Source organism: Siphateles boraxobius, unplaced genomic scaffold (genome assembly GCF_051911475.1).
Source record: "Siphateles boraxobius isolate OS27281-9 unplaced genomic scaffold, OSU_SipBor_1 22, whole genome shotgun sequence".
Taxonomy (NCBI): Eukaryota; Metazoa; Chordata; class Actinopteri; order Cypriniformes; family Leuciscidae; genus Siphateles; species Siphateles boraxobius.
Window position 1 is genome coordinate 8,848,522 of NW_027508833.1, and position 27,292 is coordinate 8,875,813.

Genomic DNA, 27,292 nt, shown 5'->3' on the forward strand with positions numbered 1-27,292 from the left:
GACTACACTCAACTGACTACACTACACTTGGCATCATTATTATATCATTATTTGCATCTGTGGATTCATGAAGAAAGTTTAACATCCACGGAACCTTTCAAATGCTCAAAAAAAGTTTGTGTGTATTATATCATTATTTGCATCTGTGGATTCATGAAGAAAGTTTAACATCCACGGAACCTTTCAAATGCTCAAAAGGTTCTTTATAGTTCAATTGATTATTAAAAAGTTATTACACTAAGAAAAACATGGTTATTTTAACAACTGCTCTCTGAAAGTTATTTTGGGGAACCAAAAATATTTCTACTATGGCATTTCTGTGAAAACACCCTTTTATAAACTTTTATTTTTTTAAAGTGTAGGAAAACTTGCAGGAGACAGACATTTTTGAACTCTTAAAGAGGACATATTTTGCCCTTCTACAAAGTCTTGATTTTGTTTTTGGGCTCCACTAGAACAGGTTCTCTTACGAGAGGTTCCTCGTATTACCTAAGCTAGCTTACGCTACGGGTAAAGTCATCTTTGCTCGAGATATTGAAGCCAAAAATTATCCTTAATTTTGTATTTATTGTCAACGCAGTGCAGCAGCCAGCAGACCTAGAGCAGGCCATCTTGCGTGCTCATTGGCTGCCCTGCGGCAACTGCTGCAGCCTACCACTGAGCCGCGCGCCTCACGTCACGTCCTATGAGGGTGCTTCGCGCCCTTACGCGTCATAGCCCGCCAAAATGGGGGTGGCTTAGCGTATAAAAGCCAGCCTCGTAGGCTGCGTCACTGATTTCATTATCTTCAGCGAAGCTCTCCGCATCGCTGGACTCTGAGAGAAGCCGTCGCCGTTGAAACCAGCGACCAGCAAGCAGAGGAAAGAGCCTGAGGAAGCCAGCCGGCTTCGCCGCCTTCAGCCTTCCGTGCCTGCTACGCCATTCGGCGACGAATATCCTTTTAATGCTATTGCTTACTGTGTTCTTTCTAAAAGAGCGCGAGGCGTTTTTCTAAAAATGTCTCGCATATCCTGTGGCTCGTGCAGAGCCTTGCCCTGCGCCGGAGAGCGTCATGTGATCTGCGCTCTCTGCCTGGGCCCGGAACATGGGAAGCGCTTACGTTACATCCCGCCAGCTTCTCTCTCTCCTTCTCCGTCCCTCCTGGACGCGCAGTTGCCAGCTTCGGCCCGCACTGCCACCGCCTCAGGGGACGAAGCTGAAGGAACGAACCTAGGTGACAGCTGTTCCATCCTGACATCGGACAGCGAGGAGTGGTCGAGTTCTCATAACTCCGCCTCCTCCTCGATCCAAGAAGGCTACAAAAGCTACGTACAAAAGCAGCGGCGTATTTGGCAGCCAACGAGCCGGTAAAACAACCCGCTCGCCTGCACACAACCGCCGTTGCTACGGCGACCCAGACAAATCTCTCAAAATATGGTTGATTCGCGCCGCGGCCGGACCACCATTGAAACATCTCGCCCTGTCAGGCCCCTAAGAAAAGGCTACTGCAGCGATGTATTCGGCAGCCAACGAGCCGGTAATGCTACCCGCTCGCCTGCAAAATCTCAAGAGTATAACGTCTGGTTATCCGGCTCATGCCGTGGTGCTCTAAGTGTAGCAATGTGCCCACATCTCAGTGTTCAACCCTACATGCAAGCACGTTACCCCCGTGTCTCTCACACTCACAGAGCCCACTCTCCTAAAGCTGTCAAATGCCGCTCGACTGTGAGATGTAGAGAATGTGCACACAAATCTGTGCTCACACCTACTCGTTGCCCGCTCTGTTACACGGCAACAGCCTCACAGCGGCCATGTTATGAATGTAAGTTACGTGCCCGCTTAAGAGCGCTCACGCTTACTGACAAACACTTCACCCCAGGTTCTGCTCGCGATAAATATCGCCACGAAATGTTACCCATTCCCAGTAATCGGGTCATCTCAAGTAGTACAGGCAGTTACAGCTGTCAGCGAGCCGCCGTTACTGAGATCAGAGAGTGCGCGCACCCCGTTCATGCCTCCGGTACAGTTTCCCGAGCCCGCGAAGCGCGGCGAACGGAACCCGGAGCCCATTTTGCCCCTATCTATACATGTAGAAGCATGGAAGGCTATTCCAGGTGTGTCAGAATGGGTGCTAAACACAATAAGTCAAGGCTATTCGCTTCAGTTCGCTCGCCGTCCCCCTCGCTTTCGAGCGCAGACCGGGACGAAAGTGAAAGCGGATGTAGCGCATCTACTCCGTGCAGAAATAGCCAAACTGCTGTGCAAAGGGGCCATAGAACCAGTACCTCTTTCTCAGAGCGAGTCAGGCTTTTACAGCCGTTATTTTTCTCGCACCCAAGAAGGACGCAGCTCTAAGACCTATCTTAGATCTGAGATATTTGAACAAAGCTCTCATGAGACGGCCGTTCAAGATGCTCACGACCAGACAAATCCTCGCGCAAATTCGTCCGAGGGACTGGTTTATCTCTCGATCTGAAAGATGCATACTTTCAGATCCCGATAGCCCCACGTCACAGGCCATTCTTGAGATTCGCCTTCGACGGTTGGGCATATCAATACACCGTCCTCCCATTCGGCCTATCCTTAGCGCCCCGTACATTTACGAAGTGCATGGATGTGGCTCTCGCCCCCTTGAGTGTGAAAGGGCTGCGAATTCTGAACTATTTGGATGATTGGCTGATTTTAGCCCAGTCAGAGATAGAACTGTTATCTCACAGAGCTGTGATTCTCAGCGATCTGGAAAGCAACTGACCAGTAAGTCAGTTTCCTTCATAGGAATAGAACTGAACTCTGTGGCTATGAAGCGCCGTGTTCGACAGCTAGCCGCGTCTTTCCAGGAGGGTAGCATTACACCTCTGAAGACATTCCAGAGGATGCTAGGCTGTATGGCATCAGCTGCGGCTGTGCTTCAGCTGGGCCTGCTGCGCATGCGACCGCTACAATGCTGGCTGAATACCCAAGTGCCTCACCGGGCTTGGATTTCAGGCAACAGACGAATCAGAGTGACTCAGAGCTGCGTTTCGGCTCTGCAGACCTGGTTAGCGGCAGACTGGTACCAGCGTGGAGTGACAATGGGGGCTGTTTCACACCGATTGGTCATCTCAACGGATGTCTCCAACCTAGGTTGGGGCGCCGTTTTCGAGGGCAGACCGGCCTTTGGCCTGTGGTCAGACCAAGAGAAACGCTTTCATATAAACTGTCTGGAAATGATAGCGGTCGAGAACGCACTTAAACGCAAACGTAGGCTGCAGCAGTTACTGCAGGGCAGCCAATGAGCACGCAAGATGGCCTGCTCTAGGTCTGCTGGCTGCTGCACTGCGTTGACAATAAATACAAAATTAAGGATAATTTTTGGCTTCAATATCTCAAGCAAAGATGACTTTACCCGTAGCGTAAGCTAGCTTACGCAATACTCGTTCCCTCTTCTAAAGAGAACCGAGGTTACGTTAGTAACCGAGTATCGTTTTCATGCTTAAATGTAAGAAAATCTTTTTCCCATTTTCTTCATTGTTGCAGCTCTTCTCTTCCCAGTCTGTCAGTAACACTCTGTTTAGTTCCTGTCTCTATGAAGCCCCTCCCTCTAAAAAGCACAGTGTGCTCTGATTGGTCGGCTGGAGAGATGTGTTGTGATTGGTCGAGTGCTTCGAGTGTGTTTGGGAAATGTCCCGCCCCTTACCATAACCGCCAGTTTAACACACTACTAAATGACTCAACCAGGCCCCACCCCTTTATTCTGGAAATTAATTATTTAAATGAGGAATATTGTGACGTGTGTGTTTCCCGGAAGAAACTCAAGACTACAATTCAGGAGTTCAGAAACTGTGACACTGATATAGAGAATAACTCCCGCTGGAGGGAATTTGTGCTTTGTAACTTTGCAGAGATTTTTCAAGATTATCAACATTATACACTAAAGAAAGGTGAACATGTAAAAAGCATAATAGGTCTTCTTTAAATTCAAAATCAACTGTATCAAAATGAACACTTTTTATGTTTTGATCAAACATGATATCTTATATGGCAGCTTGATTTTGCTGTCTACGTTTAGAGCAGCCTTTTTTATCACAAGTATGACTGTGATGTCTTAAAATGAAATGGTTTGATTTGGATTCTTGTCTTAAAATACTCACAAGTTGTGCACATAATGTTTCATTTACGATTCCACTGCTTTCTTCCGCTACAAGTGCTTTGTACTTGATTTTCTGTTTGTTAATAATTTTGCTTCGTGGGTGACGGTTCACAAAAGACTGTACTTTATATGTGGTTATATACTGTATGCTGTGAGTTCACTCAAACAGTCATGTCACACAGGCTGTTAATGCAATATATGACACATTCTTGCACTCGCCTCGAGGCAATTAAAAATCGTACACAAACATGACGAAACAATTGAAAGTGAAAATTTTAATTAAATCCGTGTTTATAAGACTGACGCCCGTGGCTGGTTACTGACAGTTCTCATAGGGGGGAACATTTCTTTTCTGAGTGAAAACGGGGATTTTTTTTTTTTTTTCATTTTTCCTTCGATCTTCATTATGATGAGGCCAATGTGCAAGATGTCATAGTGGAGTTCAAAAGAGGAATGTAATTACCGTGACATTCAAGCTAATGGAGTAGCCGGGCGGCACAGAGTCTGGCTCGATCATCACCCCCGCCCGCCACCTTATGCTGCGCTGAGCGCTGAATTATCTGATCTGAGAACCGCGCTGATCGATGCTACCATATGCGTGTGCTCCACTACACCAGTGACAGGCATTTCAACAGCTTTACTAGGAAAAAAGAACTGCAGAATGAAATCTACTGAGCTTCATTAGTGGATTAGTGAATATTGCACTATACATTAACTCTAACTGTAACTATTTACATTTTTACATTTACAAAATGTAACTGTTTCAAAAAGTTTTGTATTTTATTGCTGTTACAGTCATTTTAGAAAAGCAATAAGACGTTTGTGACTGTGCATTGCAGTGATTTTCATCACAGTTAAGCAGTGGTGGATGTGGAATTTCAATAAGCCTGTAAATACTGAAGACAGATCTTCACTTCTTTTCATTTTGTATGTACAGTAAAACTGATCTTACGTGTATTATCTTCATAGAATGTGTCACAATTATGTTCTGTCTTGTCTGCACTTGTTCTTCTTAGTCCCTGATTAGTTAATCTTCCTCCACCTGTGTCTAGTTAATTTCCTCATTTCATCCTGTGTATTTATATTCCCTGTTATGTTCAGTCCCTTGACGGTTCTCGTTAATGTTAGATGTGGTTGTTTCTGTTCTGCCTGAACTTAACCAGTAAAGTTTGGGTTTCACCTCATCTTCGTCGTGTGTGCTTTCAACAACCACCCAGAAGGTTACAGAATGAGGCAGCAAATAATTTATTTCAATATTTCAGTACTTAATTTTGTAATAATAGCAGGTTATTTTTTTCTGCAGTGAAGTCAAAACTCAGATAATATGCTTTAAATGTACTGAGTAAAAGTAAAAGTTCCAAATATATTAAATACTCTGATAAGTTTCAGAAATCTCGAAGACAGATCTTCAATTCTTTTCACTTCATTTCTTCTTCTTATTTTTGCATGTACTTAAAGTAAAACTGATCTTATGTTGATTCGCTGCATATAGAATGAGGCGGTCCTGCCTAGCCATATGCCCCAAGAGCCTCTAATATAGTTTCAGTGGAACCGCTGTCCTGCCGTTGAATGAATTCAAGCAGTTCAGCACGGACTGAGCCCGCTCATTAGTGAGACGTGCTGTCATGGTCCAACTCCATATCAAGAAAAGAGATACTCTGCAGGGGGAGAGTTTGCTCTTTTCCCAGTTGACCCGAAACAACTGTGTTCGCACAACTGATCCCTGACAACTGTGTCCCTGTGTTCGCACAACTGATCTCGCGAGTGAGCCAGGATGAGCCAGTCGTGGAGATAGTTGAGAAAGCGAACACCCACCTCCTGTAGAGGAGCAAGGGCGCCAGGCTCCCAGACCCCGAGCAAGCGGGACCAGTGGGACCACAGGTGTACCCGCGGTGGGGCAGCGAGGTGGAGGACAGGGACCCGACCTGGAAGGCATAGCGTCCCGGAGTGAAGTCTGAGTTTGCGATGCAACACGTACCTGCTCCACGGTTCCCGTGAGGGAATGGCAGGAGACGCACGCGCGAGAAGGTGTTGTGTCCTTGAATCGAGACTCTTGCCTACTGGCGATAGAAGAGTGGACTGAGAGTGGCAAGGCATAGCGTCACTCACTGTTAGCTGCGCCCTCGTGGAGCCTAGAGATTGAGGAAATTGCCGTTTGTTGAAAATGTGGGTACCGTGGTGCTAGTGGCAGAACAAAAAAACAAACTCAACACAGGAGTCTCCACTCGGCCCGGTTTAGCCAGAGATTGCACTCCTGGACCACAAGTGTGGACATTGTCTACCCAAGGGACCGCGCAGTGATTTTTTTGGGAGACGTGGGCAGCACTTTACGGGCATAACTGCATAGCAGCTGCATGCTCCACCTGGGGGACCTCCACGTACCCTTTGGCCACCCTGCCATCGAGTGTTGTGAAAGCAGAGCAAAAGCATTTTCGGGCAGAAAAAAGATGCCTTCCACGACTTTGTGTAGCATACATGTTACAAGCACATGTTTATTGCATTATTTGAGTCTTGTTTACAGTATGTTATCTTGATGGTGTTTTGTCTTTGTGCCCCAACTAAAAATTAGTTTGTTGGCCATGTTTAAATGACAGACCAATTACGATGAACTCAGATTTAGCACGATTTGGCTTTCTATGGCACCACGTGTATTATTATCTGTCATATTAAAGGGATAGTAAAAAATTACCCCATGATCTACTCACCCTCAAGCCATCCTTGGTGTATATGACATTCATCTTTCAGACAAATACAATTGGCGTAGTATTAAAAAATTTCCTGGCTAATCCAAGTTTATAATGGGAGTGAATGGCTGGTGAAAATTTGAAGCCCAAAAAAATGCATCCATCCAATATAAAAATACTCCACACAGCTCCGGGGGGTTAACAAAGGCCTTCTGAAACGAAGCCATGGATGTTTGTAAGAAAAATACCCATATTTATAACTTTATAATCTAAAATAACTAGCTTCCGCCACACGACCGTACGCATACTACGCAAGTCGACTTGCACCACAAGAGTAACCCGTGGTATGACATAGGATGTAGGAGTATCGTAAGCTTAGACGCCTCTTGCAATTTAAACAAATAGGGCTGTGCAACAAACTGAACAAATTTTTAAATTCGCAACTGGTATTTTGTTTTGCTCTTTCCTCTGAGCTTCCGCATTCATCATTACTTTGTGCGTTAGTTAGTCTTACACAGTAAATCTATGCGAACGGCCATCTGTAGGAAGCCAGTGATTATAGATTATAACGTTTTAAATATGGGTATTTTCCTTTCACAAACGCATAGCTTCGCTTCAGAAAGCCTTTATTAACCCCCCGGAGCCGTGTGGATTACTTTTATACATGATGGAATTTTTTTATATTTTTTTTATATATAACTCTGATTGTGTTCGGCTGAAAAAAGAATGTCATATAGGATGGCTTCACGGTGAGTAATTTATGGGCTAATTATCATTTTTGGGTGAACTAACCCTTTAAAGTAAAAAGCAGATTTTGGTAGTTGATGAGCAGCTGTTGAGGTCATTTCCAGTTTTAAAGGAAATGTTGTCCAGTTGTGGGTACACATCAACAATGACCTCACCTAGCACACCAACTCTGTCAGCCTAATAAAGAAGGCCTATCAACGCCTGTGCTTCTTGAGGAGGCTCAAGCGGGCTGGCCTGGGAACAACAGTCCTCACATTATTTTTACAGGTGTGCTGTGGAGAGCATCCTTACAATATGTATGGTACAGAAACTGCTCTGCTGCAGAAGATCACTAGCAGCTGTTTCCCAACAGTGGAAGACATCTACATACTCAGATGCAGGAATAGGGTTCCCAGGATCATTAAGGACTCTACAACCCCTTCTCATAGATGGTTTACCCCCCTTCACTCAAGGACATGGCTGCGTAGCATCAGGGCAAGAACAACCATACTCGGAAATCTTCTCGGAAGCTGTTAGACTTAGGCCGCATTTACATTACATGGTTCAATTCTGATTTTTTTTCCTCCGATGTGACACAGATTGGATATGACCCACAAATGTGTTAGCAAGAAAAAACCTGGATGGGTTCTGATACTCTCAAACTGGTTTCAGGCCTCATTCATGTAGAATTAAATCTGATGTGAATCAGATATGTGCATCTGCATCTGCCATGTAATTGGACAGATCGGATATTCCCAGTCAATGCGAGTCGTACTTCATTGAAAAAACGACAGTGGCGAAGGACGTTAACTCGAACACGATCACATGACTCTTTTCAATAGTGCAATGGAGGACAAAGGCTCGGACAAAGATGGTGCAGAAAGCAAAAGATTATATTATAATTGCAAATCGCACCGTTTCTGCATAAGCTTTTACGGCCATTTTAGGGGTCACGCATAGTCCGGTTTGGAATAAGGTAATAGCGTAACCGGCCGATCTCTGAATAAATAAAGGAGTTTATTGATTTAAAAACGATTGTATTGCTCCAGAATGAACAGAACTGTGTCCATGGCAATGCTCTGTTTTCATGGCAATGGTGTGTTATACTTAGCAGTGGTCTGTTATCAAGAAATAGCAGACCGCATTCGATATTAGTATTCAACCAAGCCATGTAATAATAACAATTAAACTACAGAGCTCCAGTAATATAATAATATGTAAGCTATTAGTAATAATAAAGCATTTTAACATTTAAGCTACAGAGCTACAGCTTTAGCAACAGAAATCCATTTAAGGTCCAGTACAGAGGAGACTAGCTAGAAATTTCCACTGTATTTGTGTGTCTATAGGCTGATGCTTTCTAGAAGTGTAAGGTACAAATTATGCCATAGCTTGTCAGTATTACACTAACCTAGTCTATCCACCAATATCTAGGTGAATAAACGAGGTGACATTGCTAATCGAGAATTGATATGCTGATTTGGCTAACAGCAGCTACATCAGTATAACAGCTTGCTCCCAAAACACAGCAACGTACTTACTGCTTTAACGATCCCGAGCTCTATATTCCTCCCTTGAAACCTTGAATATTGTATCACTTAATGAAATACGGTTATAAGTGAATATAGTGAATTTATGGCAACCACAAGTGGCAGGTTTTTTATTTTATTTCATTTTTTTATACATGATGAGTAATAAACTTTTGAAAAAATACTTCAGAGAATGCACAAACCATATGTTGTTGTAAATGTGTAAGTATTGCCTAAAGGTTTTATCTGTAACCCATAACTAGCTGTATACTTTTTGGCTGATGCAGAAAGTGCTGATGTGCATTTCTGGACATCTCCCAAAGCGCCCATTACACCAGAGGAAGCAAGAACACTCTTTCTGACTCACTCACTCACTCACTGATTCCCTTACTCGCTCAATGACTCACTCGCTCACTCACTCACTCACTCACTCACTCACTCACTCACTCACTCACTGACTCGCTTACTCGCTCACTGACTCACTCACTCACTCATTGACTCACTCACTAACTTACTGACTCACTCACTCACTCGCTGACTCACTCACTCACTCACTTGCTCGCTCGCTCACTCACTGACTCACTGACTCACTCACTCACTCACTCACTCACTCACTGACTCACTCACTCATTCACTCACTCACTCACTCACTCACTCACTCACTGACTCACTCATTCACTGACTCACTAATTCACTGACTGACTCGCTCACTCACTGACTCACTCACTCATTGACTAACTTACTGACTCACTGACTCACTCGCTGACTCACTCACTCACTGACTCACTCACTCACTGACTCACTCAATCACTCACTCACTCACTCACAGATTCGCTTACTCGCTCACTGACTCACTCGCTCACTCACTCACTCACTCACTCACTCACTCACTCACTCACTCACTCACTCACTCACTGGCTTTTAATTGCTTATTTCCTGATGACACTTTACAATAAGATCCCATTAGTTAATGTTGATTAATGCAGTAACTACCATTAACTAACAATGAGCATTTCATTTGTTACAGTATTTATTCTTTCTTTATTTTTTCTTTAACATTACTTAATAAAACACACAACTGTTCAGGTCAGCTCAGGTCCATAAAATAATAGTAACTGATACAACTTTTAATTTTAATAATGTATTATTAAATGTTGAAATGAACTACCCTAACTAAAATTAATATTTGCTTTAAAAAGATTTTTTATTGTTAGTTCATGTTAACTACTGTTAACAAATCGAACCTTTTTATTTTATAATGTAATTGATTTATGGTCATTTCAATATTTCCAAATCTGTCGTTTAGTGATCAGTGTTTGTAAGAACCTGATACCTGTCAAACGTTTGGAAATTTGATAGAAGTCTCATCTTCTCACCAAGGTTGCATTTATTTGATCAAAACAGCCTACAATAAAAACAGTAATATTGCGAAATTTCATTGCAAATCAAAATAACTTTTCTATGTTGAATATGATTTAAAATGTAATTTATTCCTGTGATCAAAGCTGAATTTTCAGCATCATTACTCCAGTCTTCAGTGTCACATGATCTTTCAGAAATAATTCTAATATGTAATTTTCTCCTCTGAAAAAAATGTATTATTATTATTATTATCATTATTATCAATGTTGAAAACAGTTGTACTGCTTCATAATTTTGTGTAAATGGTGATTTTTTTTTCAGGATTCTTTTATGAATAGAAATTTCAAAAGAACAGAATTTATTTGCATTTTTTTACATTTATGTATTACATTTATTAAAGCATTTATTAAATGGAAATCTTTTTAGCATTATAAATTAAGAACAAAAAATGTATTTCTCTCTTTTTTTAATCCTACCACAAATGTTTGAATGGAATCATTTCCACAAAAGTGTTAAGCAGCACAAACTGTTTTCAACATTGATAATAATAGTCAGAAATGTTTCTTGAGTATCAAATCATCATATTAGAATGATTTCTGAAGGATCATGTGACACTGAAGACTGGAGTAATGATGCTGAAAATACAGCTTTGATCACAGGAATAAAGAAGCCTACATTTCAAAATATTTTCACATAGAAAACAGCTACAGCTGCATGACTGCTTTTACTGCATTTTTTCTTAAATAAATGCTGCCATGGTGAGCACAAGAGACTTCTCAGAGAAACATTAAGAAATTGTAATTTTCCAAACTTTTGACAGGTACTGTATATAAACTGATCTTCAACAATCTGAAAGATGAGTGTGTGAAATGAAAAGTGCTATGAGTGATCTGGCCTCCAGAGGCAGTATACGCTTCTCAGAGAACAAAACTGCACATCAGAGTATGTGCTGCTGGAAGACAATCCAGAGAAACTACCCATAATCATTACCTAATAGTACATTAACCCTCCAATATGTCCAAATTTATTCACATGATTTATATAGGTGATGGTGTGCATTTTTATTTTATTTTGGTTGTTCTGCACTCAGTGGTCTTCAGATTACATTTGAGCTGAAGCTGTTGTGCATGTGTTTTTAATCGTGTTTTGTGTATTTGCATGCTTATGGCATATTATGGCTTATTATGCTTATGGCATGTGCTGCTGGTAGACAATCCAGAGAGGAACAATACATTATAAACAAACCATAATCATAACCCATACATTAACCCTCCAAAAATATCTTCAAATTTATTCACATGATGTATATGTGATGGTGTGAATTTTGTGCATGTGTTTTTAAGCGCGTTTTATTCTTATGGCATATTAGGGCTTATTATGACATGTGCTGCTGGAAGACAATCCAGAGAGGAACAATACATTAGAAATGACCCAATAGTTCATTAACGCTCCAATAATACGATCAAATTTATTCACATGATTTTTATCAATGGGTGTGCATTTTATTTTATTTCTCAAATTACAATTGAATTGAATATGTCATGTATGTGTTTTTAAGCGTGTTTTGTGTATATGCATGCTTATGTGAGACTCTGACAGTGTGTTGTGTGTGTGTCTCCTGTCGGGCAGCATCTGAGAGTCGTGTGCTCACATGTGCGGCGGTGTGGAGGATGCCCCCGGAATGGGAATCAGGAAGCCACGAGTCCCCCGACGATTCATCAAACAACCCGCAGACCTTGGAGCTTCTCTGTCACCTTGACAACACGGCCCACGGCAGCGCGGCCTGGTACGCCACACGCTATCGATTTAGCCCTGCAGCTTCCCCGTTCTCCTCCCTCTTTCCTAGCTTTGCTATCCTTCTCGTCATGGCTTTTATTTCCATTTCTCTCTCTCGCTGCCTCGCTTTGTCTCCGTCTCTTGCAGCATTTTTGGCTCTGTCTCCCTTCAATCTATTGTTCTGTTCTTTTCTAGATGTTACAGAAATCTTTTTGCACTGTATTTCTTGCACCCATCCATTCGGTTTTATTTTCAACCTCCGCCTATTTCTTTTGTCTCAAACCCGCATGCTTTATTTCATGCACCATAATTCACAACACAGAATAAAGAAAAAAATCTAGCTTGTGTTTTGAAATGGCAGGCCATCATACTCACATCCATCAGATGAGGGAGTTGCACATACTAATGGAATTTTGCTTCATTTAAGCTAAAAAATTCAACAAATTCAAATCTCCGCCTCGCTGAATTGCAACATAAAAGGCCAAGCATGCAAAGATTGCTTTAAATCTCCTTTGTAAAAGCTTTACGGGGCATAAGTTATCACCAAAGATGAGCTCACAAAAATAGTTACCTGACATCTACTAAATGTTTTACCTGAATCACTATGAATAACTACCTGAATCAATCATGAATTACAGTAGGAATACATGTTAATAAAGCATGTGTTAACAATGATTAACTATTACTACATGTCAAGATATATAAATGTACATTTAAATAGTTTATTAATTATTTACTTGCCCTTTTTAAATGATCTTATGAACCACTGACAACTCCTAAATAACTGGTTTGCAATAATGTAATGATTTAGAAATGATAAATTGGTCATTAATAAAGTATGAAAATACAATTATTAAACACATTATAGATATGCTTATTAATAAAGAATAAAGCTTTTGTATCTGTATTTATAAACTGCTTATTAATGCCTATTTGAATGCTTTATAAAATGATGAATTAACTATTTACTAATGCTTAACTAAGGTTTCATAGAATGCAGTTTTTATAATGTGTTACCAAAATCATGTTCTAAACCCATCTGACTTTCATCCATGATGTGGTAATGACCCAGCTGTTCTTTTAAATACCACCAAAATTGACTTTTGTTTAAAATGGACAGCAAAATTCACTCATTGCATGTCTCAATCAGTTGCGAGACATGTCAGAACTTGTGTCTTTTGGGGCCAAACTTGGTGCAACATTTTGCAAGTTTAAATATGCATAAGCATGAATGAGGTTTGCAGCAGCCTTTTACTCTGGCCTCAAAAAATGCTTGATTGAAGATGTTCCTGGTAACCTCGTTTCCCCCATCTTTCATCCGTCTGACAGGGGACAGTGGATACCGCCCTGGGACCATCAACAGCAGTTGCCAGATTGATTAGACAAACTGTAATGTGTGAACTATAACAGGGACGCCTTATAAAAATGCAGTGTTTGATAAACAATAGCCTGCTGATGGATTAGTATGCTAGAATCACAATAAAGCCTGAATAACCCACATGTAGCTCTTCTAAAGTGAGACTGTAATGATGGAACATTTCTTAGCCAAGGCTTCAATGACCATGAGCAACATGGCAGTTTTTCATCTGTTGTCTTTGTCTTTGTTCAACTTTCGAGCATTTGATATATTGTTTTTCCAGACTACATGTTACATGTATGTAGGGGAGAGTTGGACACAACCTGACACATTTAGACTTTCTCAGTTTGTGTAAATCCACTTGGGATTCAAAGTATTTATTTTCCCCCCAAATTAATTTCACACATGTCAAGTACAATTATGAGGCCTTGTTACAGTTTATACTTTTTACTTTATTTCCCCCAAAATAATGGATGTGATATGTGACAACATGCCCCATAAGTGTGGAACATTGTAACATGACATATGACTGCTTACAATGTTATCTGATCTAATAAAAATAATACAAATAATACAAATGAATATACAAGACAAACTAAAATATTTTGTTAATAAAATACAATTATTAACTTTTTCATAGAAAATAATGGTGATTTTAATAATTAAACAAACTAATTTTAAAAGTTTGACAATGAACACACTGCAAAAGACAGCGTAGTTCAAAACAATGTAGGCAAATAGATAGTGGGAAAACACATTCAGAAAAGCACACCCTTCCCCTTCCTCCACACATAACTTTTACAGAACAGGACACAAAAGATGAGCTATAATTAGGGATGGGCATTTTTCAAAAATATTGTATTCAAATATTCAAGCTCATAAAAATTGAATATTCGTTTATTTAAAAGATGTTTAATGAAAAATATGTTTTTTTTAAGTTTAAAGGGATAGTTCACCCAAAAATGAAAATTCTGTAAGTATTTACTCACCCTCATGTTGTTCCAACCTCTTAAGACCTTCGTTCATCATCGGAACACGAATTAAGATATTTTTGATTAAACCTGAGAGCTTGATCACTCCTCCATTGGCTCCTTAAGGGATTGACACTTGTTCCCCGAAAAGTTATTAAAGACATCGTTAAAATAGTCCAAGTGACTACAGTGGCTCAATCCTAAATTTATCAAATGACGAGAATACTTTTTGTGCGCAAAAAAACACTAAAATAACAACTTTATTTCAACTATTCATTTCCTTCTCTGTGGGCCTCGAGTCAGTTCACTAGTATAATAGCGGAAGCTTCTGTTGTTGTACGTCACACGCATAACACACATGACCCGCGTGGCCAATAGTGAGCCTACTTGTGACGTAGCTCTACGCAATCACACTACGTTAACTTGAAAACTGAAGCCCGATTAAAGCACTCACTTCCTGATGGCTGAGCGTACTGCGCAGGCTCAAACTGAGCTTGACGACAGTCTGATAGTTTTAAATCTTCTAGTAGCTGTGCCAAGACAAATTTGAATCACCTAATTCCTCAAAAACGTTGTTGAAATATGTTGTCCTGTTGCTTTTATGGACTCTATCTATGGGCTTCTCCCTTGACTTTATGCCTCTATGTCCCCCCGATTGCCTCATAGACAGTAAAAGATTGTCTGAGAGCTTCTCCTCCTGTCTATACGGTAATTCCTCTGTTGTGCGACAGAAAGTCACGTGGTTATGACGCAATCGTTAGCCTATTTTTACAAAAACGGCTTCTACGGGGCCATAACGTAAGATACAAAGTAATGGAGCTTTTTATACATTGTCGTGTTTCTTTAGAAATAAATGATGGACAAATGAAGTCTTTGGATGCCTCAGATGTAAAGTTATTCACTATCAAAGTGACGCCAAAATGAATGGGAGTCAATGGAATGCTAACAGCAGGTGAAGTTCTGCTACAATGGCGGCCCCCGAGAGACTTCAGTTTCCGGCTGATGGATTACCCCCTTGGCATTTACGGCCAGCAAAGCAACGTAGTAAAATTCTAATAGTATTTTATTTTTGGAATAATAATTAAAGATCGAATATTCGAAAATTCGAATATTCGTGCACACCCCTAGCTAGAATGCTTCACATTTCTTAAAATAATAATATCTGAACATTGAACATTGACTAATTGACTCACAAATTCCTGATGTCATTTCTAACAAGGCTGACCTTGTTACATATGCATTAAATAGGAGTTTCCCTTTCAGACACAAAATTTATGGTAGGAGATTATTTAAATGAATCATGCAAGGTGATTTACTAAGGTTTGTGCTTGTCAGTTTACCGGTATTTGCACATTATTTACTGCCCAAAAAAGCATGTCTTAAACCAGGCAGTAGTTTGTGCTGCTCTTGGTAGATTGTGTTGGTCATTATGCAAATGATCTGGCTGCGTCTGTGTTCTTTAATTTGCATGTCGTCAGTAGAACACACACAGAACTTTTCACTCCCATCGGCGCTATTTTGGAATTATACTCTTACGCTAATTTGACCTGTTTAGGAAAAATGGGCCTATGTGTAAGGTATAGGCTGTAGGTTTCGGACAGCTGAAATTAAATAATATAGACACACTAGACTGTGAGAGGACAGAAGAATGAAAGATGGGGGTTGGTTGTGGATGTGTGGTGTACAGCACTGGTCGCTGATGGTCATTACCTTATCAGTGAAAAATGTGGCAAAGTCATCAGTAGTCAGAGATTTAGTGGGAAGACAAAGGAGAAAGGAGAATAATGTGAATAATTTGTGGGTGTCCAAAGTGCTAATAACCTTCTTTTGGTAGTAAGTGATTTTAACAGTAGAAACCTGGAGGAGAAGGAGAGGAGGCATTGATACTGGCTCAGATTAGATAGATATTTTGTCATTACCTCTCTGCGGCACCGAGCTTGGTCCATTGGTCACAAAGAGAATCGGCGAGCAAGGTAATAGAGGGTGTCACACATTCTGGCCCAGAGGTAAAAATACAGATATTTTCAACATTAAATCGGAGCATGTATACTAGAATCATTTGCATCAAGAAAGAAAAAAAAAAAAAAAAGTAATTAGAGGAAGAAAGGGATGCAGACACCACAGAGTAGCAGCACGTGGAGAAAGCACAAAGGTTACAGTAAAATAAACTAGCTGTTTTCCTGCTTGGTGTGCATTTACATTTAATAATTTATCAGACTTTTATCCAAAGCGACTTACAAATGAGGAGAGCAATAGAAGCATTTAAACTACCAATAGGACAACAATATGCAAGTGATGTGACCCTTCCCAGTTTGGGGTTTAGCTGAGTTTAGCCGAAAAAGAAAAAGAAAACGTCTTCAGTCGTTTCTTGAAAATTGCTACGGACTGAGCAGCTCTGATTGAGATAGACAGGTCATTCCACCAGCAGGGAACTGTCAAGGTGAAGGTCCGTGAAAGTGATTTTGTGCTTCTTTGAGATGGCACCAAAGGCGACGTTCACTTGCAGAACGCAAGCTTCTGGTTGACACTAAGTCTGGAGTAATGAGTTTAGGTAAAAGGGAGCAGAGCCAGTGGTGGTTCTGTAGGCAATCACCAATGCCTTGAATTTGATGCGAGCGGCAATTGACCTATGGCTAAGCCACGCCCCCAAACGCGATGAGCCAATCACAGTGCGCATAGCTCCCAATACACTCGGACATTCTCTGCTTCCATGTCCATTGAAATGCATTGCAGTTAGTCAGTTTTCATTCGTTTTTATATGTTTTTTCTTGTCTTTTTAAGTTTAAAATGGTCAAACGGTGTGCATGGAGTACATGCAACTTCGACACTAGGTATCCCGAGAGGCTGGGCGATGGTGTGTATTTTTTACCCTTTCCCAATTAAGCCACATCTCAACTGAGATAATTTTAAGTGTCTGCTCTGGATTAAGTTACCACAATACCGACATAACGTGGATAAATTAAACAAGGATGTCTACATCTGTTCTACGGTAAGTCAACAACGTATTTGAACGTTATCTTTAGCATCTCTAACGTAACGTTAGGCAAGAGCTGCCAACTCTCACGCATTCACCGTGAGACTCACGCAATCGACCCTTTTCACACACTCTCACGCCACACATCTATTTTCTCACGCAGAGAAAAATTGTGTTAAGAGGACACTGACACCGACAGACAAGACAGAGAAGGTTACTTTTGATACGGAACAAATTCTCAGCTGTCAGATTCTGTCAATATATTTACGAGATTCACACAATAAATAACGTTTTGGCGCTTTTAAATGTGACAGATCGCTGTAGCGCGTCAGTTCAAACGGCACGTGATACAGTAGCCTACAATCCCCAATGAGTATAATACCCCAAATACGGTAGCACCAAACTAACGGAGAGGTACTCTTGGTAAAGGTGATAAAAAGGCTTGTCCTGGAAACGTATCCAACTTAGACCTGTACATATTTAATTTGATCATGAACCATTAATTACATATTGAAGCGTAACATTTTAGACAACTTTCTACTGGGGAACTTTGTGGGGTTTTTTTAGCAAAACATGTAGCCTTTTCACTCCTCTTCATCATAACTAAATATAGCGCCTGTCACCGAATGTTGTTTGTTTGTCCTAGTGAGTGGAGGGGGCGTGGCTTAGCCATAGGTCAATTGGCAACCAGTGCAAGTTTGTGAGGAGAGGAGTGACGCGTGCTCTCCGGCTCATTAAAGACCACTCTAGCTGCAGTATTCTGGATCAGTTGCAGAGGTTTGACAGTGCATGCTGGAAGGCCTGCCGAGAGAGCATTACAATAGTCCAGTCTGGATAGAGCAAGCGCTTGGACAAGGAGTTTTGGAGCATGCTCTGATAGGAAGGGCCTGATCCTCCTAAAGTTGTATAAGGCAAATCTGCAGGACCTAGCTGAATGGAGAAGTTGTGGTGTAGTGTTTAATTGGCCGGGACCACAAGCAGCTCTGTCTTCACTAGGGCTGGGTATCGTAACAAAATTTTTGATACCGATACCGATACCTTGACTTAGATACCGGTTCCTGAACGATACTTTTTTCGATACCAATTTTATCAATATAACATTACCTAAAAAAAAAACTTTTATTTTTTCAGTTTGTTGACTTTTTTACACTCATATTTTGAATCTGTAAAAAAGCACCAATGCTAAAGTTTTCTATGTTTCCTAATCATTTAACAACATGTATTCTTAACTTCAACGAGCTCATTGTTTCTGCCTTAACTTAATGCATTGTTTAACAATGAAACTGAATGAAAATTAATTGAAGTGCATTACACACAGTCCCCCTGATAACAGATCACTCTAAATTGTAATTTAGACACATAGATTTTCTGTAAAGCTCCTTTTAAACGATATGTATTGTGAAAAATGCTGAATTGATGTGAATGTGAATTGAATTAAATATAGGCTACTGGGGTGCGGGATATATGCCTCACGCTCAGCACACATGAAGTTTGCGCAATTAAAGCACTGGCAAAAGTAGCCTAATGATTATGGATGTGTCGGGAAACGATAGCAAGGAGATATTTTAATTGTTTATTAATGAACAAGTGTTTACTAAACGTGTTGGCAAAGATTAATATTGCGAATTTGCGATGCTGACTCGTCATCCCTGCAGTAGTGAATGCGCGCGCGCCTATATGGATTAGGTAATCAAACTATTTATTTCTAATTGTTTCGTTTAAAAGTAGACATATTTTGAACATATATAGAACTATTTCTCATGTCTGTGAGGCAAGTATCCTATACGCTGAGTTTTGGTTTATATGTGACGCGCTCCAGTTCTTGTTGTCGAAGGCTGATAAACTTTCTACTCTCGAGTGTATTCTGTGTGCTTTTAAGTGCCTTATCAGATTTCCTGTGTTACCGGTCTTGGCAGCAATTATATTGTCGAAAATATTGCATTGTGTGCTTATGGCATCGAGTCGGGTACATAGGTACACTTTTGATCATTTCCACATATTTTCTATCTATCTGGGTTGGACGCTTACACACGCACACACACACACACACACACACAAACACTACTGCCTCACGTGCGACGAGCCACGTCGCTGGGCAGCCGCGTAAACTAGTGTTTTTCCGCCACAGCCAATCATGCTGCATGTTTATTGTTTCACAGACGTTGATGCGATTAACCACTTAGGTACCGAAACTTGGTACCGAAAAACAAGACATGTTTCGATACTCGGTAGTAACAGCCCATAACTCGGTACCCAGCCCTAGTCTTCACATGGTTTAGTTGAAGGTTCTTGCCTTCATCCAGCAACAAATGTCTGTCAAGTAGGATGAGCTACCGTCGAACCCTCTGGTTGGAATGAGAGGTAGAGTTGTGTGTCGTCAACACAACAGTGATTGGAAAAAGCGTGTTCCTGAATGACAGATCCTAGTGATGACATGTAGATGGAGAAGAGAAGTGCTCCATGCACTGAGCCCTGAGGCACTCCAGTCGCTAGATGTTGCAACTTAGACACGTCATCCCTCCACTACACCCTAAAGGACCTACATGAGAGGTAAGACTTGAACCATTGGACTGTAGTTCCTAAGATGCCCTCCATCTTTAGGATTGACAGGAGGATCTGGTGGTTAACTGTGTCAAACGCAGCAGACAGATCCAGCAGGATGAGAACTGAGGATTTGAAAGCTGCCCATGCCAGTCTCAGAGCTTCAATAACTGAGAGTAGGGCAGTCTCAGTTGAGTGTCTGCTCTTGAAACCATACTGGTTGTTGTCCAGGTGGCTGTTCTGTGTAAGAAAGGAAGAGATCTGGTTGAAATCAACTCGTTCAAGTGTTTTAGCAACGACTGGAAGAAGGGATACCCGTCTGTAATTTTTCAGATGTGCTGGATTTAGAGTGGGTTTCTTAAGCAGTGGGGTTACCCGAGCCTGCTTAAATGCTTTGGTAAAAGGTGCCAGTGTGAAGAGAGCTGTTGATTATATGAGTAAGTGCGGGTACAACTGAGGAAGAAATGGCTTGAAGTAGATTAGTGGGAATAGGATCAAGCGGACAGGTAGTAGGGTGATTGTAAAGGATGAGTTTGGAGACTTCTGCCTCCAAGAGTGTAGAGAAGGAGGGGAGAATGTGTATGTGTTAGCTGTTAAGATGTGCGTGTGTCAGTTTGTGGTGTGGCAAATTAGCCGCTGATGGTGGTTGTTTTATTTATGAAGAATATGGAATGGAATAAGGAGAAGGTTTTGAAAAACATGCAAGAGTTTTAAGAATTATTCATTTTTTTGTGATAGTAAGTCATTTTAGCAGTAGACACATTAGCAGAGAAGGAAAAGTGGAGGGATTGATACAGACCAATGTCAGTATGATTTTTCGATTTGAGTCACTTCCTCTCTGCAGCCCTTAGTTAAGAACGATGTTTGCGGAGAACATCAGATAACCAGGGGGCAGAGGGTGTGGCGTGGGCTGGCCTGGAGGAAAGGGGGCAGAAGTTGTCCAATCACCATGTTAGAGTGGAGACATCGGTTGCACTGTTAGTATCTAGTGTTGAGAGCTGATTAGTGCAAAGAGGATAGGCGGGAGGGTGAGAGTGAGCGTAGGTTTTGTCGAAAGGTGACCTGTGGTGGAGTGTGTGTTGTGTCCTGAGGCAGGTTGAGGTTAAGAGTGAGGAGAAAGTGATCTGAGGTGTGCAGTGTATGGTCAGTGGAGCAGTAGCGTGTGTAAATAAGTTCAAATTAGTTACCTGATTTGTGAGTTGCCGAAGTAGTTACTCGTTTGTAGTCGAATGAGGCAAGCAGAGTGTGGAAATCAGCAACCTGAGGCTTTTCTAGGTGGATGTTGAAGTCTCCAGGAACTACGAGAGGAGTACCATCCTCACGGGAAGGATGAGACTCCTCCAAGAAACTGCCAAGTTGACCTGGGGGACATAAACAAACTACAAGATGGATTTTAATATGATGGTGATGGTAATTGAATATGATTCAACTGAGCTGTTGTGACACAGAGATGGTAAAGGATAAAATTTATTATCGTTGGAGATGAGCAGACCAGTACTTCCACCCCTAACAGTCAGACGAGGGGTGTGTGAGAAAGTGAAGTTAGTGGAGAGGGGAGCAGGGGTGGAAGTGTCCTCTGGTCTGATTCAGGTCTCAGTCAGGGCCAGTAGGCTGAGACCTGAATATTAGAAAGACAAGGAAGGCAATTCCAGAGGCCGATATAAAAAGAAAGTAATGTACTTGAAGACACATGAAAAGTACGCAGGTTGTTAGGATTGCACTACCTCCTACGTGTGACATTTGATTTACATGTGTTAGTAATAGTAGGGATTTGGAAGCACATAGTGAAGAGAGGTCACAGACAGAAAGATGAGATCCAGTTGTAGAAGAGGAAGGAAATAATAAGAAAAATATACTCAAGTGCCTTGTCGGTGTCCTTGCTTGGTGGAGTCGTGCAGGTAGAGTCGCTGGTCTTTACACCCTTCGGGCTTCACACAATGAGGACTTAACAAGAGGTCTGCCGCGCTATATTACTTGATTTTATACTCGCCTTAAATTTTGTAATTGAATTCAACTGGACACGCCTCACTACCGAAACTGTTTACCAATGTGAACAAACGAGAACAAACAAGACTTCACCAACACTACTATTGCACGCGATCACAGTAAACAATGTTTCCTTGTAACTACAACTGTGCTAAAATCAAATGAGAAAAAGATGCAAAAACACTTACAGTTACTGTCACCTCCTGTTGCTTGACTGCTTCTTCCAGTGCTGACATTTTTTCTTTGATGTAGCTCCATCACCATGTAACATATTTCCATAATGTCTGCCTGCTGAGTACTTTGGCTCACCTTCAAGCAAAGGTAGTAATAAAGCTGGAAAGAGTTTATCTTTATGAGTAAACACTGTTTGTTTTACTGTAAGGGCAAAACATCATTCAGAGGAACTGAAGAATCAATGGTTAAAATGTATTTTAACATTTTTCCTCGGCTGTACAACAACAACCATTTGTTGTGTTTTCACAATTTTTCTAACGACTGCTTTCTGAACTATGCAGTTTGATGCATGTCAGCCTGTTAACAGATTTGTGTAAATCTATTCTTGTGATCCTGTAATAGAGCATGATAGGGGCCCTTTAAGAAAAAAGTGAATAATAAAGTGTTTTCAATTAGAAAATCTGTCTACCCACCTTGTCCAGTAGGACAAGGGGACTGTGTGTAAAGGTAATGGCCTTAATGGTTCTGCTGCAGCCTCAAGGCCACAACAGCAGTTCAGGCCACCTGCCACAAGCTTCAAGTTTGATTGAGAGCAGTCGACCAGTCATGTCTGCCTGGAAGGCACAAGGCCTGCATGGCATCCAAGGGTATTTTGACTGTTGTTGGTGTATGTGGTTGGGTAAGCAGGTTACTAGCTTTCACCAGAGCTATGAAGCTACGGTTGCCCTTAAAATCTTTAGTGATTAAGGTAATGTTGTACAAGGATGCCAGATACCCAAATATACCCATGCTGGGGTGGGGAGGCTGGAGCGTGCTTCCAATTTTTAAGGGGGCTGGTACACAGCCAGGACCAGAAACCAAGTCTTTGCCTCTGTACATGACTGGGAGGTCTCAATGGAAGTGACTAAAGGACTTAAGTTCATTCTCTGATACTAGACATTCTTCTGTCTTTGAGACAAAGAAGAGCATCCTTCTTTTGGGTGGATCATTTGGAAGAAGCTCATGCTAGGAAAATATTCAAGGGGAATATTTTGCCAGTGACTATTGAAAAAGGGCTGGCAGGCAAAGTGTATTTGGATTTAGGTAAGGTTGTTTGTGATTTACACAACAGTTTTTCTTCAAGGCCCTCAGCCCATTGGCCGTGACAGGAACCACGAGAAGGGAAAGTATTATCAAGCTGAAAACCCCTCAAGATTCAAACCGTACCTGTGTGAGGGTGAATGATGTTGATCAGAGCAGCGTGGCTGGGTTGTGTGGTGACAGTAATCGTTTGGCAGGCTTTTAATGACATCGCTAGAGAAAGTAATGTATTTAGATACTGTGAAGAGACCCAAATGTAATTGATAATCCAAAGGTTGGGTATAAGTCGATTTGGAGGCATTTTTATATGTGATCAAAGCACATGTGATTTGCACCAAACTAGTCATGAAATAGAAACCATAAAGCAGAATAACTATGCTGTTGGTTGCTGCAATATGGTCCATAACGTTGATCATATTAAAGGTTTATTTTATGAACCTTTATATTCACACTTAATGCATTTATATAGTCTGTATGGATTCAGGAGTCTGTCTCTTTGTGTGTAATGAGGGTCTCATAGTGTGTTTGCTGTTGTGATATCGGCTATTTAAGATGAATGACATCTCTTGCTTTCTCATATCCCCGATTCTCACAATGGCTCTTGCTGAAAACAATAACACATTATCCTTGGTGTTTCCAAAGACAAATCCACGCATACCTGCCCCGATATGTCAGAAAAAAGAAAGTATTGTCATTGTTGGTGTACATGTTATTTAAATAGTCAAGATTCTGACGATGTGAGACTAGTGTTAAAATGCATCGGAGGGAATGTTCATGCCTTTCTCAAACTTTCTCTGTACTCTCTCTCAAATACATATGTGCCTGTTTTGAAAACGTGCCAATTTAGGCTCCCCTGAAGAAAATAGACAAAATATCAATGAAAAATTTACAAAATTGTTGTCACCTCCTGTGTTTTATGTTTGTTTTTAGTTTTTCGTCTCACAGAATAGAACCGCTTCATTGTGAAAGCTGGTGGACGCCTCTTAATCAATGCCCATTGAGCACTTTGTGGCCAATGGAGCATTTGTGAGATTTTGTGCACAGGACGTGCTGAGCGAGCAGTGATGGCAGCGTGAGAGAGGCTAATGGTTGTGTGATGGGTTATCAGAGCCACTGCTGCTAGATCAATTGGAGCCTTAGTAGAAACAAAACCAAACTGTGTTATATAGGTCAGTCAATACTTTCAGTAATGATGAAGTAATCTCTGCGATGTTCGGAGGCCAGTCGATGCTTGCACACCTTTTATATTGTGCCCATTTGCTACACATGGGTTCCCTGGCAACACCTCTCCTCCTTCTTTGCCTTCTTCCCTCAGATCAAACTTAAATCATTTACCATTTACCCAAGCATCACATATACACTTCTTCCTGGTTAGTTTTATACATGCAATGCAGGTCAGTGTTAACTAAAAATAGTGAAACTACTACACATTTTTCAGTAGCATTGTGTTTCTTGTCTAGTGATGAACAAAATATTTAGTCAAAAGGTGTTTTTTTTATTGTTTTTAAGTCCTTTTGTTGTTGTTTCATTAGTCGTGTTTAGCCCAGATGTACTGTATGTGTTCAACTTTGAAGCAGTCACACTAATTGAGAGTAATTTCAAATATCTTTGTTAATCGTCATAGCCTTTAGAGGAACCAACAGAGTTGAAACATTAAATTAATTTATTGTATTATGACTCTCTATGATATCTCTTTAATTAAAGTCACCCTGTAGTAAATCATTTTATCCCTTTATCCCACTCATCTTTGATCACCAAAATTATATATTTTGTATACTTTTTTCCTTGGTATTTTTTTTCTTCATGCCTTAAAATATCTTGAATGAAGCTCTACACCCTTGACTCATTTAGTATACGTGGTTCTATGCATATGCAAATGAGCCCTGCCTCCACTCACTCACAGCAGCTCAGCGATCCACTCGTTGACGATCACGCGTTGATCTGATTGGTTACAAGATAGTTTGTGAGTTAGAAACACCAGCGATTTCAAACCGTGTTTTTGAGACTGTCTTTGGTTCACTGCAGTTTTAAGGAGAAAATACTCAGCAATGGTGTCGACTTATGAATTTACACATGGTTTGTCTTAAAGCATTTTAAAAACACCACATAGACATATAACATTAAAAGCTTGATTTTCACCACTGAGTGACTTTAAAGTAAAAGCCTGCATATTATTCATCAAATTATACAGTGGAATTCAAATGTGTCTTTGACCGGGATTATGTTTATATATACCCAGATTTATATATGCACAGATTATATACAGGTGCTGGTCATATAATTAGAATATCATCAAAAAGTTTATTTATTTCAGTAATTTCATTAAAAAAAAGTGAAACTTGGATATTATATTTATTCATTACACACAGACTGATATATTTCAAATGTTTATTTCATTTAATTGTGATGATTAAAACTGACAACTAATTAAAATCCCAAATTCAGTATCTCCGAAAATTAGAATATTAGTAAAAACCAATACAAAAAAAGGATTTTTAGAAATGTTGGCCAACTGAAAAGTATGAACATGAAAAGTATGAGCATGTACAGCACTCAATACTTAGCTGGGGCTTCTTTTGCCTGAATTACTGCAACAATGCGGTGTAGCATGGAGTCTATCAGTCTATTGCACTGCTCAGGTGTTATGAGAGCCCAGGTTGCTCTGATAGTGGCCTTCAGCTCTTCTGCATTGTTGGGTCTGGCGTATCGCATCTTCCTCTTCACAATACCCCATAGATTTTCTATAGGGTTAAGGTCAGACAAGTTTGCAGGCCAATTAAGAACAGGGATACCATGGTCCTTAAACCAGGTACTGGTAGCTTTGGCACTGTGTGCAGGTGCCAAGTCCGGTTGGAAAATGAAATCTGGATCTCCATAAAGTTGGTCAGCAGCAGGAAGCATGAAGTGCTCTAAAACTTCCTGGTAGACAGCTGCGTTGACCTTGGACCTCAGAAAACACAGTGGACCAACACCAGCAGATGACATGGCACCCCAAACCATCACTGACTGTGGAAACTGTACACTGGACTTCAAGAAACGTGGATTCTGTGCCTCTCCTCTCTTCCTCCAGACTCTGGGACCTTGATTTCCAAAGGAAATGCAAAGTTTACTTTCATCCGAGAACATAACTTTGTACCACTCAGCAGCAGTCCAGTCCTTTTTGTCTTTAGCCCAGGTGAGACGCTTCTGACCCTGTGTCTTGTTCAAGAGTGGTTTGACACAAGGAATGCGACAGCTGAAAGCCATGTCTTGTATACGTCTGTGCGTGGTGGTTCTTGAAGCACTGACTCCAGCTGCAGTCCACTCTTTGTGAATCTCCCCCACACTTTTTATCGGTTTTGTTTCACAATCCTCTCCAGGGTGCGGTTATCCCTATTGTTTGTACACGTTTTTTCTACCACATCTTTTCCTTCCCTTCGCCTCTCTATTAATGTGCGTGGACACAGAGCTCTGTGAACAGCCAGCCTCTTTAGCAATGACCTTTTGTGTCTTGCCCTCCTTGTGCAAGATGTCAATGGTCGTCTTTTGGACAGTTGTCAAGTCAGCAGTCTTCCCCATGATTATGTAGCCTACAGAACTAGACTGAGAGACCATTTAAAGGCCTTTGCAGGTGTTTTAGTTAATTAGCTGATTAGAGTGTGGCACCAGGTGTTTTCAATATCGAACCGTTTCACAATATTCTTATTTTCTGAGATACTGATTTTGGGGTTTTCATTAGTTCTCAGTTATAATCATCAAAATTAAAAGGAATGAACACTTGAAATATATCAGTCTGTGTGTAATGAATGAATATAATATCCAAGTTTCACTTTTTGAATGGAATTACTGAAATAAATCAACTTTTTGATGATATTCTAATTATATGACCAGCACATGTATATATATATATATATATATATATAACAGAAATAAGTTATGTATGTAAATATATGCTTCTGGTGCTACTGGTCTGTATGGAAAGTCTTATTATAGTAAATACAATCTTAGTGATTTATATCCATATGAAATACTCTGATTGCAGATG

General features: G+C 40.7%; 1 protein-coding gene across 1 annotated transcript in view; it reads left to right on the top strand.

Moving 5' to 3' along the window:
• Positions 1 to 27,292, top strand: part of eipr1 (EARP complex and GARP complex interacting protein 1) — a 60,190-nt gene that overhangs the window by 6,660 nt on the left and 26,238 nt on the right. Inside the window, exon 4 of the mRNA XM_077238588.1 lies at positions 12,039 to 12,195. Coding sequence (XP_077094703.1) covers positions 12,039 to 12,195 — 157 coding nt within the window. The remainder of the gene's footprint in view (positions 1 to 12,038; positions 12,196 to 27,292) is intronic.